We start from the raw sequence: 16,323 nt of genomic DNA, 5'->3' as shown, positions 1-16,323 counted from the left end.
TTTCAACTCCTCTCTGCAAAAACCAAAACATTACGACAAATTCAGCTACTGCCTTCATCTGTTGACTTTACAATCAAAACAAAGATTATATTCAAAACAGCCATGAGTTGTATAATCTGACATATAGTGATAGGTCCATTGAAATACTATACATTGTGAATCAGACAACGTGAACTAACCTAATGAGAGCCTTTTCTCCAAAGTAATCTCCTTTATGTAGATTTTTTATCAGCTGAGGCTGCAAGTGATCTGCAGAACTCTGGGTAACTATCACCTAGAAAGTACAGGAACAAAAATTTAGCAAAGTAAGTTTCAAAGTATTGCGTAGTTTTCCCTTCTTTTCTGTGTATTTCATAAACGTCTTAAACTCAGTAATGCTGCATAAAGAGTTACAAATTCATATAATTACTCCCTCTTCTCAAAAATTAAACCATCAAACATTCCCTGACACCTCTGTGTTTTTTTCTGAGATGGAAAAATGAATATGTTCATTACTGCCCACCCCCCAATCTTCTCCTCACCCACAGTGGGCAGCCATCATATGAGGTTTTTGTCTTCTCAGCTAAACAGATAGCCTCCAGAAACATTAACTAACATTTCCCCGCTCATGATACTCCACTTCCACAGTAGCACACATTCTGCTGATGCCCACACCCATTAGCAAAAAACAAACCAGAATATCTCCAGACACAGACATATTTTGGAAACCTGAAACTCCTACTGGAAGTTTATTGATTAAAATTCTCCTGATTTGATTCTTTAAAGTCCTGTGTCAGCCTCCAATATAACAGCTGATGGATAAGTGCTGCTGCCTTACTCCTCTGGGACTAACAAATGAGAGGAATAGACCCTGTGTCACCTAGAAGGCCATTCTCCATTAAACCTAGGACTCCATTATTTCTTAGATATTTCACAAGTCTATGTTTTGCCCATCAGATATTGAAACATCCAGGAGAAGACATAGGATCAAATCTCATTTACAAAAAATTGACTTTACATCTCTGCTACAGTGTAAAGAGACTTCAGGACGTACTTTAATTATATTATAATTAGAACAGTATAACATGGGTTCATTGCGAATGAAAATTAGGCTCCCTGAATCTCTGAACTGCTGCTCCAGGCTTTTATCACAGTTCTGTGAACTTAACAGCATCCTAAAAAACTCTGCACAGATTTTACTGAAGACCATACCCCTCAAGGTAGCTTTTGAAATACAGGTATTTGTATATGTTACTTTATAAGTTAGGTTTATTATACCTTACCTTTCCTTTTGCTATTATAAAGAAGGTATTTCCTTCTTCTCCTTCCCGAATAACATAATCTCCCTTGTCGTAGTACTCCTGTTGGGGGGGGGGCGAAAGAGAGACAATACTGTCCAATATATCATTAGCCTCTTTAAAAATTCTGATTATTATGCAGTGTTCTTAATACATCTGGATGTTCCATTGATGTTTAACTTCCTAACTCCTGCATATGTTGCATCCCATAATAATATGCAAGCATTCCACTATGTAATGTATGGTGGCCAATCTGTAACATATCTTAATGCAGCAGCACATTACTTGTTTAAAAAAATATTAACTGGTATCATCCTTATGAAGCAGGGGAAAAGAAGGAAAAAAAGGTATCAAGAGCTCTTAAAAGAGTTCTAAATTAAAATCCCATTTCCAAAAGTAATTTTGGGCTTGACACCTCAGTGGGAATGCCTAAATCATCTATTGCAAGCTACCAAAGCACCAACTTTTCTGTCTCTGCTAGGGAAACCTGCCTTCATTAAGTAATTGTTTAACTTTCAATCAAGCATTTTTTCCATGTTAACTTTCAGCTTTGTGATCTGTTCCTCAAAAACAACCACCTCATTTTTTTCTCTGATTGTTTCCTAAAAGTTCTCCCTTACCAGGAATCCCCCCCACCCAAAAAAAAAAAAAAGTCGTCACTGCTTAGGGTACTGCTGTGCTAAGGCCATTTGCCATTTCACATAATTAACACCATGATCTCCTCATCTTCTTGTGCTATGGCCATGCATCACTATCTGCCTCCATCAGCTTGTTGGGTCTGAGGCTCTTAGTTTTCTGAGGAACTTTTGTTCTCCACCTGCAGAACTGTCCCAAGACTGGGGTTCCTACACACTTTGCCTATACAAAAAGCATTAATAGTTACCACTGCTCTTGGAAAACACCACAGCTATGATCATGTATCAAGCCTTTAAGCTCCAAAGGCTGCTGGCATATGCAGCCCTAAGACACACAGATATCTGGCTGGTTTCATGTGTTGCAGTCCTAAGGCCTTTTTCCCCTTATATTTTGCAGTGTATGTGATCCAAGGCATATGAAAGTATTACATATCCACGTTGCAAACAGGTAAAGCGTGATTACCAAAAAAGAGTTAGAGACCCAGTCATCAACTTTGTGCTTAATCTTAATAAAGACTAGATTATAGATCCTCTTACCTACTTGCTTGACTCCTTCAATGCCAAAGATATAACTTACTTTTAGGCCACTAAATGTTATTATTTGCTGCCAACCTGGAATTCCACTCTGACCACTCCAAAACCACTGCCATATTAAAAAAAAGCTTTGTTGTTTTTTGGTTTTTTTTTTACTTATTTATTCTTCTTTGTTGTTTTGAAAGCTTACTGAATACTATTTAGAAAAACTTAACAGTATCTTACCACCTCCAGGCAGTCCGTGATCTTGGTTAATTTATCTTCAGGTAAGTTTTTCAACAGGGACACACTTCCAGAAAACAGAAATGCAAAACAAAAAAAACCCCAAAAGTAGTTATTAACAATTTTTCATGATCTCTTCTCACCTATACAATTTCTACAACCACATTTTATAACTAGCTAAACTGGTGGTGCATCGTATACAACTAAATCTTAATTTGGAAGGTTCAAGCATTCTCATCTTGTTTTTTTAGATAAACAGAACTCACACAACTTACAACTTAGAAACATGGCAAACGTTGGTCAGTTTGTAAATCAACTTTGTATTTCAGTAGGGGAAAAAACTCCAGCGGGCACATGAACTGATTTCAAAATTCAGTGATACAAAACCCATTAATTGCAAAACCAAGACATTATAGTACTCTAATAATATATTTTCAAATGTACTGCAGAGACTGCAAAATCAGACAAAGGTAACAACTTCGGTACTACTTGGACAACTATTAAAAGAGAACTGAGCTACAGCGATGACTTAGTGAACTTGCTGGTAAGAATGAAAAAACTTCCTATTCTCAGCACTCGGACTTGTAAAAGTTAGGAAATCATAGTGCTCTCTAGCTACTCAGGCTCAGCAAAGAAGTATTTATAGAAATCAAAGATCGAGATTGATGCAAAAATACACAAGATGTTTTATGCATGGCCAGGCTTGATTTGATGCCATAACAGAATAGTCATTCTTTGTTAAATAAAGAAAATATGAAACCAGCTAATTATGGTTTGGCACCTCTAATTTGACCTTCTTCCTAATGAAAAGCACTGTACAACTCTCAGTGTTCCTGCAGGAGAGAGAATTATTCTACTTTCTGCAGATTTCCTAGTAATTTATGTTGGAATTAGTTCATAAATTGAGAGACATGCAGTTCTCATATTCAAGTCTCCAAGGGATGAGGAATATTCTTTAACCTACTCCAGCAGCAAATTAACTTCTAGTTGGAGGACTTATTTAACTCTATTTATTTAATATATTGTTTTAACTTCCAGCCGTGTAACCTTCCTATACATTTGTTCCATTACTTAAAATCATACAAGCACCTATTGCTGTTTCCTAATGTAATACAAGAGAAAAACAATCAAAATGAGAAAAATGATTTTGTGAATCCTAAAAAAATCAAGAGAGGTAAATATTCAGGTTTTTGAGGCCCTTTGCATTAAGAGCGCCTCTTTCTCTAAGACAGGCGCAGTGTTGTTGTGCACCTTAGGAGGTAACCCAAACCAGTATTAGAAATAGAAATACATTACAGTTACCTTCTAAGGAAGTTTCTGTATTGCTCTTGTCTTGTTTGTGCTGTCACTCTCATGATATTTTGAAACACTTCTCTGTCCAATGCCCATGTTTTAACATTGGTGATTGCTTTAAGAGAACAAAAAAACAACAACAAAATCAATGTTTCCGAATGATTTGATGGAAGACATTACAGTATCAGGTCATGGTACAAGACAGACTAGCTCTTTCAAAATGCCAAAGGCCAAATTTTAAAATATTCAGCACCTACTGCTATCAGGCTTTTAAAAGAATTCAGCTCCCACTTAAACAATGCTCACTAAAGTAAGGCATAGATTTCCAAATGGTTCCTCCACAGAGCACTTTCCATGCAATTCCACAGGCTGAGTAACCTTGAAAACCTAGCTATTTATTATGAGCACAAACAGGGCTGAATGCTTATGAAGATCTACTCCTAATCATGGACAGTCACTGCACTCAAAAGCTGCAATGTAATCTGCAAAGGAACTGATTTGAAAGAAACAAAAACTTGGCTGAAGTTTTTCAAAATTTATGAGGTATGTTGAATACTATGGCTTGGATCCATCTCTAATTCAGATTACATGCAAACGTTTGTGAGATATGCAATAAGATAGAAATAACAGAGGTCAAGAAATACATTTTATTTCAATTAATCCTGTGATCCTCACACAGTTTTCTTCCAATGTAGCCATTTTATAAGGGAATAAAGGGTAATCAAAACATTAATGATTATCTTTCAAAAGGTAATCAAAATATTAATACAGTAAGCATGCATAAGATCCAGCATCAAAGATGCAAACCACTAAGTGGCCTCTGTGTGCAATCATTGACACAACAGAACACATTGAATTTTTTGGTTTTTAAGCAAAATAAGGTGATTCTATTTAATTTAATCTCTTCTTTTAAAAAATGCTACACCATATTCAGCAGTTTTCCTTCTGTCACATGAAGGAACAAAACTGTTTTCTCTGGGATAAAGGAAAGCTACAGAAAAAATTAGCGCAATTGATTTCCTCAATTTATCGTAAACAGAATCATTTTTACAGGAAAGAAAATGCCAGGTTTAAAATGATACCCAGTCATTGTTATTTGTACTTAACCCTGATATACACATATGCTCTTAACTGCCATTTATCAAAATAGCTCAAAAATATTTTGGATACTGGAAAGGAGAGCAAAGGCATTGCTTTGGTTTTGTTTTTCTCTTGAGTAACATCTTTCAGTTTACTTTGCATGAAGAAACTATGGCAAGTATCCAAGCTATCACAAATGCACTTCCTGTATCTTGCACCTTAAGTAAATAAAGCAATTATATAGCTAGAAAAAAAGCCTGTAATCTCAAAAATGAGACAGAGAAAGAGAAATTCAGAAACATGAGTAAATCATGTTCTCAGTTTCAAATACAGCTACTGTATGTAAAGATGTTGCTAGACAGCAGCAGCCGTTGAAATGCTGTCTGGCTAAGGTCCTTCACTTGTCAGTTTTCAAATACTGCAGGTAAAGGGTGTCACTAGATCCAGCATCAAAAAAGTGTTTTCACATATGTATTTACTAGTCATGCTCAGTTATGGCATTGTACTGGTCTTCCTCCACAACAAGAAAGCTATTGGGGATGGGTGGGTTTCTGCAGTGATTTTAAGTATTCAAACAACCTTTCTTGTCCGTAATCGGACAACTCTTGTCCTACCTCAAAACCAATTAATGTTAAATTCTAAAGCAGCATGACATCTTACTATGCAGAAACACTACTTTATAATGCTAATACTATACAGCAGACAAAAAAGAAAAATAGGGAACATATTAAAGTACAACAGCGTGCTAGTAAGAAAAATAATCACATTATTGATGCTGTTCTGTTTATCAGGCAGCAACAAAAACAGATTACATGTAATAACTTCCATCTGCACAGCCAGCAATGATTAAGTGCTTAAACTGGGTGCAGGAAGAAAGACCAGAAGCTTTTAAAGCAAACAACTTCTTGTTTTATTCCATTTGCTCCTTTTTAAGTCAACACGAACTCTTCATACTTACTGGTGGTTCAAAGTTCCTGCAGATTTAGACAAGAACAGAAATTAGCCTTCAAACACAAGTAATATTTACGGAATGGTGGAGAGTGGAAAAGTGATGAATTTAATCATATTTGGTCACTTACTTGTCTGTCAGAGAATAATTATGGCAGGTTAGAAAAGGAATCAAGGGGTACTTAACGGATGAATATCCAGTCTTATGCAGGAAGAGGGATATTCGTATCAGAGCAACACTTAACTCCATCCTGGTCAGCCAGTAAGCACAAAGCAAGAGCCAGTATTTGCCTCAGAGAAGCAGCACATCTCACCTAGAAGTTTCATCTCTCTGACTACCACATTTGAGATTGAACTCAAATCTTCTCCCAGGTGCCAGTCGCAAATGCCAGGTGCAAATGGATCTTGGCAAGACTCACTAACTTAATGATACAGAACTAAAAGAAGTACAAAAGCAACTAATTCCTACATATTATTTTACTTCCTCTTGAATTATGCTTTATCTGCTGTATTAAAAATGCCATGGTTCTAATATCTTTTCAAACTCAGTGTAATTTCAGCCTCAGGGTTGCATTTGACACAAGAACATAAGAGCCAAAGACCATTGCTGCTACTAAATCGTTCAACATTAAAACATAATCCTTCCATAGCAGTTAGTTTGGTACAGATCTGGCTAACCAGCGTACTTTATAGATGCCTATTAATCAAAGGTCATGCTAGAGATGGAATTATATTCATAGCATAGTATTACTAGAGTTCCCAAGCAGAAAGAACTCAAGGAAGGAAACATGAGCTTACTGTAGATAATCAGGACATGCAAACATCTATTAAATGAAAACTTCAAAGAAAATCTGGATATAACAGGGACCTCACAAAAGTACATAGTTTTCATTTCGAGCAATGTTGTTATAATAAACCTCAGGTACCTTTCACAGAGGCTGTCCGTGTGCAGTTGTATAAAATGGCTAGTTCACCAAATGTCGTCCACACAGGTATTGAGGAGAGTAGTTTATTCTGCTGAAATACTTCCAGACTGCCCTCTGTCAAAAATCATCAGGATAATAGGTATTAAAACTGAGCTCAACTGCACAGAGTGAAGGGAAAACAAATCAATATATTTCTGGCTTCGCCACTCCCTGGAACATAGGAATGGGAGCAACAATGCAAACAGTGCTTTGAAACACGTGTACAAACCAGTAGAGATTTTTATTTTTTTTAAATGTATTGCTAATTTACAAATCTGCTCTGGAAGGGAGGGAAAGCTGAAATAAACTTTTCAACACTAAAAAGGCCATGGAAAAGGGTCATTCTAAATCCTGATGGGATAAACCTTTGCTACAACAAACCGATCAGTACCAGTTCAGACAGCCTAGTGTGGTGTAGACAAACAAGTCTTAAAATAGTGATCACAGGATAAATTACTCATGAGGTTTTTCTGTTCATATACATGTATATGTATATATGTGCAGAATGCAAAGGAGAGGGCAGAAAAATGAAAAGCACGTTAAATCTTCCTTTAAGAAATTATCCTTGAGCCTTACAACAAACCTAGCAAAAGTCAAAGAAAGTCTGAATTTCTTCATAGGTTACGTCTCAAAAAACCCTTCCCTTAAACTTCTTAAAGTTTGGTCCTCTTCTCTCCAAGACACCCACTGACTCCTCAAAAAAGGTCTAATGTGCCAGAAAAATTTCCAGTTGCACAATTTCTTCCTCATATTTCATCTGTTTTTCAAAATGTTATCATTTTATCTAGCAAAAATATGACTACCCCATTACAAATCCTACCTCCTCTTTCTCCCTGCACCATCTGTGTTATCCTAACACAGCTACCATCAATTTTTCAAGCTAACCCATCCATATGAAGCCAGAAGACAGAATATACGCTTGCCAACATATACCAGTATGTTCCTGGCTTGAATATTCCTGCCTCAACAGAACATACTCCTTACAGCATGAACTCTAATTCACATGAGCCTCTGGGCCTTCTAGTGGTTCAGAATTGATACAGTGTGCAAATTAATCACAAATACTGATTTTTTTTTTTTTATGGTGAGATGATGAGAGTATTGACACCAGGAGGAACTTTCCGGTGTTAAACTTGGGCTCCACTACGGCTGATCTGTAATTTGAGATTTGAGTGTGCACACAGTAGCAGTCAGCACAGACAACTGCAGTGAGATTACTTCAGACCTGTTGGCATTACTTTAGGAAAGTCTTCTTATCCTAAAGTTTGTTTTTTGTTCTGTGGTTTGGTTTTTTTCCCTGAAAAAACAAGCAGCTGTTTTTTTTAAAAAAAATCCAAGCTTTGAGAACAGTAAACTCAGACCTCATCTCTCAATTTCCCATACACAGAAAACTGGTATAAGCTCTCATGAATGTGGAAAAGTAAGTTTATTTCAGAAGTTGCCTCACCATTGAGCAGTTTTCTGTATTTTAAATTATACCTGCTCTTCTTTTGGAAAAGAAAGTGTTGGCTGTACCTACAACAGAAAGGATTTGCTGGCCTCTAGGCTTTCAGAAATGAAAGAGGTCATGAAATAGCATTAAATCAAGGTTCAAGTTTCTAAGGTGATTTTTGTTACTCTCACTCTGTTTCATAAAACTCACAGGTAAAACTTGCATTGCCCTCAGCAGGCTAGCATAAATGATTTAAGAGCACAAACATCATCATTGTGGTTTCCTGCAAAGACTTCTGAATTACTTTCCTGTTTCTTGCACTTGTGCATTGTATGAGTAAGCAGTATTCACCTTTGAGCACAAAAATGTGATTGCCCAGCTCTCCCTGTCTGATGACGTAGGTCCCTTGCTGGAAAGTCCTTTCATACATACATTCCACCATATCTCGGAGCTGGTGAGGCTCCAGTCTCTTCAAGAACTGATTTTTGTTCAGGGCATCCGTGATAAGCTTCTTCTCACTGGTTTCAAACAAAAAACCAAAGTTTAAAAGATCCAGCATGGTTGGGGTATATTATTCACCAGGCATTCATTCCTCTCAAGGTGTTTCCTCTCATTTATAACACTCACATTGTTACAATACAAAAATCAGTTTTGTACTTACAAGTTAAAATTGTACTATAGGGAATTGTGTTGGGTACAATGAATCTTGATAGCTATAACCATGGAAACCTCATATATTTTCTATCGAATTTTGTGTTTAAGAACTAACTTTATGATTGAAACAATAGACAAAAGTGTAGCCAGGGGACTAGTTAATGTAGGTAATTACAAAAGTGTAGTTAAGTGATTAACTAGTTCATAAGTTTTGCAGCTCTTTGCTCTTATGACTAGATGTTCCTGTACAGTAGATGAGAACAATGTTGAAATTGACCACATGTAACTGAAATTGCATTAAGCTTCAAGTTCAAAGAACAAGGACAAGAACAAGGACTTCAGCGACAGCCAACAGAATCTCAAATGGGTCAGTGGTCGTAAAAGCAGCCCTTCGACTCAAATGAATTCATAATTGCACATGATCGGATGTAGGTAGTGCTATGATAATCACTAATAATAATTTTTATGCATATATATATTAATCTGATTAATATGTAATTATTACTCCATATAACCTGTTTGTGCTGAAGCTGTGGCATGTACATTAGCTGGAATTATTCCCCGTGCATCCAGTGCTGCAATAAACAAAGTGCCCGCTTCTTAACGTCACATTGGTGTTAAGGAGTTTTATTCCAGATTTTAGTAACAACATGACTAGTACCACTGACAAATGTTACAATCCTTGCAATTAATATGCGTTCCATTAGCTGTGCCACATTATAGCCTCTCTCCTCCTGTGTGACCCCACCTGCAGAAAGCATCAAGTTAGATGTAAAAAGGCTCCCAGTAGAAGACATGCTCCCCAGAAAGTTTTGCACTGTTTCTCACCATATTCTTTCCCCATTGCATGACTAAGGTATATAGCCTTGCTTATCTGAAGGAAAGAAATGTGCAAGTGATGTCTTCAAGTTATGCCTGCACAGGAATGGCAACTTGTTAAAAAATCAGGTCCACTTTTCTAACATTCTCATACATTTTTTCTAACTGATGATAGTAGTAAGGTTAAAGTCAACACTGATAGTACTAATGATGTACTTAAGGAGTGATGTACTTAAGAAGACCACAAAGGTCTTGTGAAACAAGATACCCTTTGTATACCCAAGGCATGCCTTGCTAACAACTGTGGCCCAGAAGAACTAAAAGACTGACAAGAAGGGAACATCCTACCCCAGGAGGCACTGAAAGTTGAAAAATTGCTAACAGCCATGAAGTTAGCAAAGATCTTCAGTAACTGGGGGAAAGGTAAAGGCGGCAGGGGGAGATCACGACCACCGGCTCAATTCAAGACCAAAAGACTTACTCCCCCCACTCTCCTTGAGCATGCACTGCAGAATAAAAGAACACTGTACCTTTAATTCGAAGCCGGGAAAACTAGCCCAATAGAAACTGTGGTAGATAAGCAACTACCAGTGATAGTTTTGAGGAAGAACTTTGGAAACTAAATATGTAAAAGTAAACTGTATAAATTGCTTGGCCGTTTAGGTATGAGGTGTGGTAGCTTTGTGGTTTACCCCCTAGCCCCCATCTTTGCACAAACATGACCTGGTATAAAATATCTCTGCTCCGTGTGTATATTGGCGTTTCACACACTGGGTAAACGACCCCACTTTTGAGACAACATAGCTACTAAACAAACTTATGATCAGGACACGATCGCAAGGTCAGCTTGCAAAGTACCCGTTGAATTATGTGAATCCCATAATTCACAAAATAAGAGAGGTGTGTGTGGAGGTGGAGGATTAGTACTGATCCCTCCCACACTGCTCTTTGCCCTCCATCCACCCACCTGCAAAACTCTTCCTACTTCTGCTGTGCCCGCTTCCTTTGCACAGACAACAACAAACAGCATAAATGCTCCTACCCGAGTAAAAATCTTTCATAGTCTGCTCATGTGGGATGCCAAATACACTCTGTCTCTTTAAGAATGACCAGACATGAGACAATCTTTCCAAAGCAGGCCCTTTCCTCTACTGCTTTTAGGAATTTTTAGGGTATAATCAGAAGTAAAAATATAACACAAGGGCTTGTGGATATAGGTATGCAGCCATTAACGCTGACCTCTTTGCATTCTGAAATTCAGGGAAATAAACTTATATCACACTTCGGTGATGCTACAGCAAACTGCACCTATCCCGAGTTGTTTTGTTAAAAAAGTCTTCGGAAAAGCTTCAGTGTATCCGTAAAAGTCAGACAAAAGGCATGTAAAGTAGGCACATCAGTGATCAAGGACTAGCCTGTCAGGGCCCTAAGGGCAGTAATAGGCCTTAACTACCCCTATCAGCCTCACTTGGGACCACAACCCATGCATGCATCCTCTGCCCATTGGCCTCCATACTCTATTTAAGCTCAGGTCTGGGCATTCAATTCTTGCCTGAGCTATGTTATGGAAATAATGGATTTTGGTTTTGTCTTCTGGATGGGTATTGGCCCAATATTTTAAGTACTTTATTTCTGTCTCTTGGTTAGAGCTTGCATCTGATTGATCTCTTCTTCTGTGGGACTCCTGGTGGACCCTGTTATCACCACCCTGCTCTGCCTACCCTGTCCAGACCTTGTGGGATGGTGCCCTGGTTAGTGAGCATATTGTCTGCGCTGTAGTCACCCCCAGTTCACTTACTCTTGTGGAACAGCCCTGTTCTTGCTGCTCACTGAGACAGAGCCTCTGCATCATTTCCTGCAGTAGTAAACACATATAAATGGGTCAATTGTAAAGACAAGAACAGTCTATTTGAGCTGCTGGTGGAAGAGCCCAGTGGTTGGATTTTAAGAAGAAAATGTGGAAAAATCAACAGTGGATGAATCACTAATAATGACTAACCAACCGAGACAAAGCTGGCTATACATATGTACTAGGCAATCTATGAGTTCTGATTGATTTGCATATGTCCTGGGTCAAGGGCTTCCTATAAAGCAGTGCCTTGAATCCATGCCAGAAATGAATGCAATTAAACAACTGCTGCATGGATGGAGCTTTTACGGACCTACTGAGTAGTTTTCCTTTACTGCTGAAGTGAAAGATAAATTCTGCCTTTAAGTCCCCATGTTCCTAATGTGCATGTGTAAGGAACCTGCATAACAAAATAAACACCCTAACAGCTTTCTGAAGCATTTAAGGCCCACTCTTGCTTGTATTCATAAAACAATGCAAGATTATCATCAAAACTAGGTTATGTGGGAAAATCTCCTGAGGAAAATCCAAAAATGAACAGTCAGTTAAGGCAAGTAAGTAGACTTACAATATTACCAGCCATATAATGACTGAAAATAAGTAAAGTTAATGAGATAAGGCAAGAAAAGTAAAATCAAATAGCTATGGTGAGGACTGTGTTTAGAAACAGAGATCATAATTTAGCTTCTGCCAAAAGCAACAGGGTTATTAGAATATAAACTCTTAACTTTGTTTTCTGCTAAAAACAACCTTCCTTATTTAATTCACCCTGGCCTGCATCATGCATACAATACTGCAATAAAATACAGTAATGGCTCATAAACTGATACTTAAAATGAGCACTAAAGCTTCCAGAACTACAGAACAGAAGACTATGCTGTTTTCAGAAAGTGCAGTTGGCCACAGAGCGAAGGACACATGAGTATCATAACCATGGCTCAGGCTCTTGAAGCAGTTGCTCGCTCATTTCATGGGCATCCAGCACAGTATCTAACAGTTTTCTCTCCATTGTTTTCCTCAGCTTCTCCTATACCCACTCCACTCTTGAGAACTGCTGCTGGAAATAACTAGATGTCCTGAAAGGACAGAAGACATTTGACCCCATACTCGTGCCTGTCACTGTCCTGATAAATACTACTAAAAGGCTAAAACGGGAGTGCACAGCTCCACACAACTGTTCTGGTGTTGAGGTATTTCTTGGTCCCACTGCTAGTAGGACTTTTCTTCACTGCCTAGGGCCAGCTTTGCCATAGCGTCCTTTTCTAGTCTTTGTTCCCCTCCCTGCTGTTAGCTCTTGTGGAAATGTTCCCCCTGCCCCTTTCAATATATTCCCAGTCAACCCCTAGAAATAGCACTTGACACTCTAAGAAGGGCTTTTTGTGAACAGGATTGGGAATTTATTCCCATCATAAGATAGATGTCATCTCAGATACAAGGGTACAACATATACTTTGCAGAGCAATGCTTCCTCTTAATATACCTTCCTGCTACTAAAGAGAGATTTGTGGTTACCTGCTGGCCTTGACTGGTAAAAGACATCAATGTCAAGTGTCAAGATAGTTCTTCCCCAACCAATAACAGAACTGGGTCATGATCCTGAGCCCATAATGGGAAGGGACTTGATATAGGCAGCTTAAATGCTGCTAATGGTGATAGCATGCTCTGGAAGGACACAGAAAAAGGAGAACCAAGTCCTACAGATACTGAGATACCTAGATTCTTAACACTGCAAAGGATAAGACATTAAAAAAATTTCCATTTGAAAGACTGGAGAGATCTGCTGTCAAATACCATGTTCCAGCTCTAAAATCTTCAGGTTTTAGTTAAATTTGCAATGCTCAAACTCCCATTAAGGAAAAACTCATATTTTTGGAAACTGAGATGGATCTATCCAACTAGCTCAAGAGATGAAATATATCCATGAGAAAACATCCACTCATACAGGATAGATCAAGAACCATTGAAAGCTTCTAAAACTTTCATTAAAATCATTCATGCTGAGATACTCCAAACAAAAGTATGGCACTTAAAACCCTACTAAATGAATAGCATAAAATTGTGCCATTTGTTTTACAAATGTTTCTAAAAGGGACTGCTAACATGCTGGACTCAATGCAAATATAGCATGGAGCTTCCCTTCCTTCTGAAACAGCTCCTTTCACAACTGCGTAGCAACACTGCAATTCTCTTATGCAGAAGTGGGGCTGCATTAAGTCCTCCCTCTGTAAAGGGGAGGCAGCTACCTATATCAATGACTCTAAACACTTCTATAGACACTGTTAGGCTAAAGGATCAGTATTTTTTAATTACAGTGGACGGAATTCTGTAGACAGTGAAGGTTAGACTTTGTCCTTACATGTATGCCAACTGTCTGAATTTGACCTACTACAGTATTTACAGCCCAGGTAAGGAAACAAAATGTTAGTACCTTCCAGAATTTGGTTGTCTCGATAGCAAGGTGATGCTGGCTTAAACAAGTGCATGTGTATTGCAGGCTTATCTAACTGAGAGGCATAGTAGTGCTATGTCTAAAACACTTTTGTAGTCATTTTTTCACATCTGTTTGCTTCCAAAGTATTTGGAAGATCAAATAATACTTTGGCCACTATCGCATCGCAAGATATATCTGCCCCCACCCCAGAAGTCTGAGCAAGATTTTTCACTATAACTTGATTTGTTGGAGAAAGCATAAATTCTTCCTTCTGTGACTATAATGTATGTTGCTTTATAAAATACATTTTCTATAAGGGTAGTTTAAAAAAGCATTCTGTCCAGGTCTAAGAGTTGTCACAGAGCAGCATCTAATGTTAAGCTGGCTGTAGCAGGAAAAAATGTTATCTTGCAAATGACAAATACTTTAGGTATGATATTCAAGACTTTTAAAAATTGATTATGCCACAGGAATTGCGGTTTCATTAGTACCTTGCATATGTATTAACTCAAGTTACCCATACTTGCTGTACTGTAGTCCAAGATGTCTAGTCTTTCAAAGCCTAAGATATTTGAACAAAGTCACTTTGATCACCACAAAGCACATGACGAGTACCCATTAATAAGACAGATTTAAGTTTCAGAACCTTAGCCAAAGGTTCAAAGGCATGAACTCTTGGAGATGGTCTAAACTGTATATAAAACCAAAACTAGTCTGACCTGTCTTTTACATGACTACTTAGGCTAAAAAGAACATTAACACAAAGCATCACTAAAAAAACTCCAACAACAACAAAGACCACCTGCTGTAATGCCAATAATACAAGATCTTATTCCGCTACTTAACTGTCTTTCTGACAACTGGACCATGCTCTTGGACCTACACGTAAAACACAGGAAGACTGGCACTTTATTTCCTACCAAGAGTTAAAGCTGGAAAATGGTTAATTGCAGAAAATTAAGTTTAGTAACACTGGGTAAAATATGAAGTTGAAGATAAGTTTAATATTCTAAGCGATTCAATTTTTAATGTCTGGAATGATCTATTGAATACTTAGGATACCCTAGAAGTCACTTTTTCTTAATTCTAGCCCCTCTGATGATTTAGTATTCAAGAGATCAACTGTAAGATGATGGAGGAAAGGATAGGGGAATGGAATGATTTGAGTTGGAAGGGGCCTTAAAAGATCATCTAATACAATGCCCCAGCCATGGGCAGGGACATCTTTCACTACTAGATCAGGTTGCTGAAAGCCCCGTCCAACCTGACGTTTAACACTTCCAGGGATGAGGCATCCACAAATTCTCTGGGCAACCTGTTCCAGTGCCTCACCACCCTCATCGTAAAAAGGCTTCTTCCTTATATCCAATCTAACCTACCCTCTTTCAGTTTAAAACTGTTGTCACTGGTCCTCTAACTACAGGCCTTGGTAAAAAGTCTTTCTCTGTCTTTCTTGCAAGTCCTCTTTATATACTGAAAGACTGAAATAAGGTCTCCTCTGAGGTTTCTCTTCTCTAGGCTGACCAACCCCAACTCTCTCAGCCTTTCTTCATAGGAGAGGTATTCCAGCCCTCTGATGACTTTTGTGGCCCTCCTCTGGACCCCTTCTAACAGGTCCATGTCTTTCTTGTGCTGCAGGCACCAGAGCTGGACACAGTACTGCAAGTGGGGTCTCAAGAGTGGCGTACAGGGGGAGGATCACCTCCCTCAAGCTGCTGGCCATTATTCTTTTTATGCAGCCCAGGATATGGTTGGCTTTCTGGGCTGCAAGCACATGTTGCTGCCTCATGTTCCATTTAACATTCACCAGTATCCCCAAGTCCTTTACTGCAGGGCTGCTGCAAGATATGTTTTTCTTCAGTCATAATCCTGCCTCCCATGAAAGACGTTTACATAAACTCTTTAGTCAACTGAAATCATACATTTATGTTAAATTAATATTCTAGTATTAAAAATTGAAGATTTGGTTGCACGTCCAAAATTGGTTTTACTTAGTTTTGCACTGGAGCTTGAGGAGCAACTTCTTTTTTTGTGTAGAACACAAGGCAAACTCTCTAATGCTAATTGCTCTGGCCAAGTTGGTACGCTTGCTAGCACTAGACAATCAAACAAATGATGAGTTCTAGTTCCTTCTCAAATTACTTACTCTAAGGACAGTAATTAACAGGCAAATCCAAGCCTAAT

The 16,323-nt window shown here is 38.2% G+C and overlaps 1 protein-coding gene across 2 annotated transcripts in view; it reads right to left on the bottom strand.

The window, feature by feature from the left end:
• Nucleotides 1–16,323, bottom strand: part of PRKG2 (protein kinase cGMP-dependent 2) — a 61,297-nt gene that overhangs the window by 28,202 nt on the left and 16,772 nt on the right. For both annotated transcript variants that reach the window (XM_030010729.1, XM_030010739.1), the window contains 6 exons: nucleotides 8,738–8,904; nucleotides 6,916–7,029; nucleotides 3,971–4,076; nucleotides 2,672–2,735; nucleotides 1,263–1,340; nucleotides 180–274 (listed from right to left, as the gene is read on the bottom strand). In XM_030010729.1, the coding sequence (XP_029866589.1) occupies nucleotides 180–274; nucleotides 1,263–1,340; nucleotides 2,672–2,735; nucleotides 3,971–4,076; nucleotides 6,916–7,029; nucleotides 8,738–8,904 (624 nt within the window). The remainder of the gene's footprint in view (nucleotides 1–179; nucleotides 275–1,262; nucleotides 1,341–2,671; nucleotides 2,736–3,970; nucleotides 4,077–6,915; nucleotides 7,030–8,737; nucleotides 8,905–16,323) is intronic.

The sequence above is a fragment of the Aquila chrysaetos genome, chromosome 1, assembly GCF_900496995.4.
Source record: "Aquila chrysaetos chrysaetos chromosome 1, bAquChr1.4, whole genome shotgun sequence".
In the NCBI taxonomy this organism is placed as follows: Eukaryota; Metazoa; Chordata; class Aves; order Accipitriformes; family Accipitridae; genus Aquila; species Aquila chrysaetos.
Note: the sequence above shows the minus strand (reverse complement) of the source record. Positions and strands in the feature narration are given on the sequence as shown.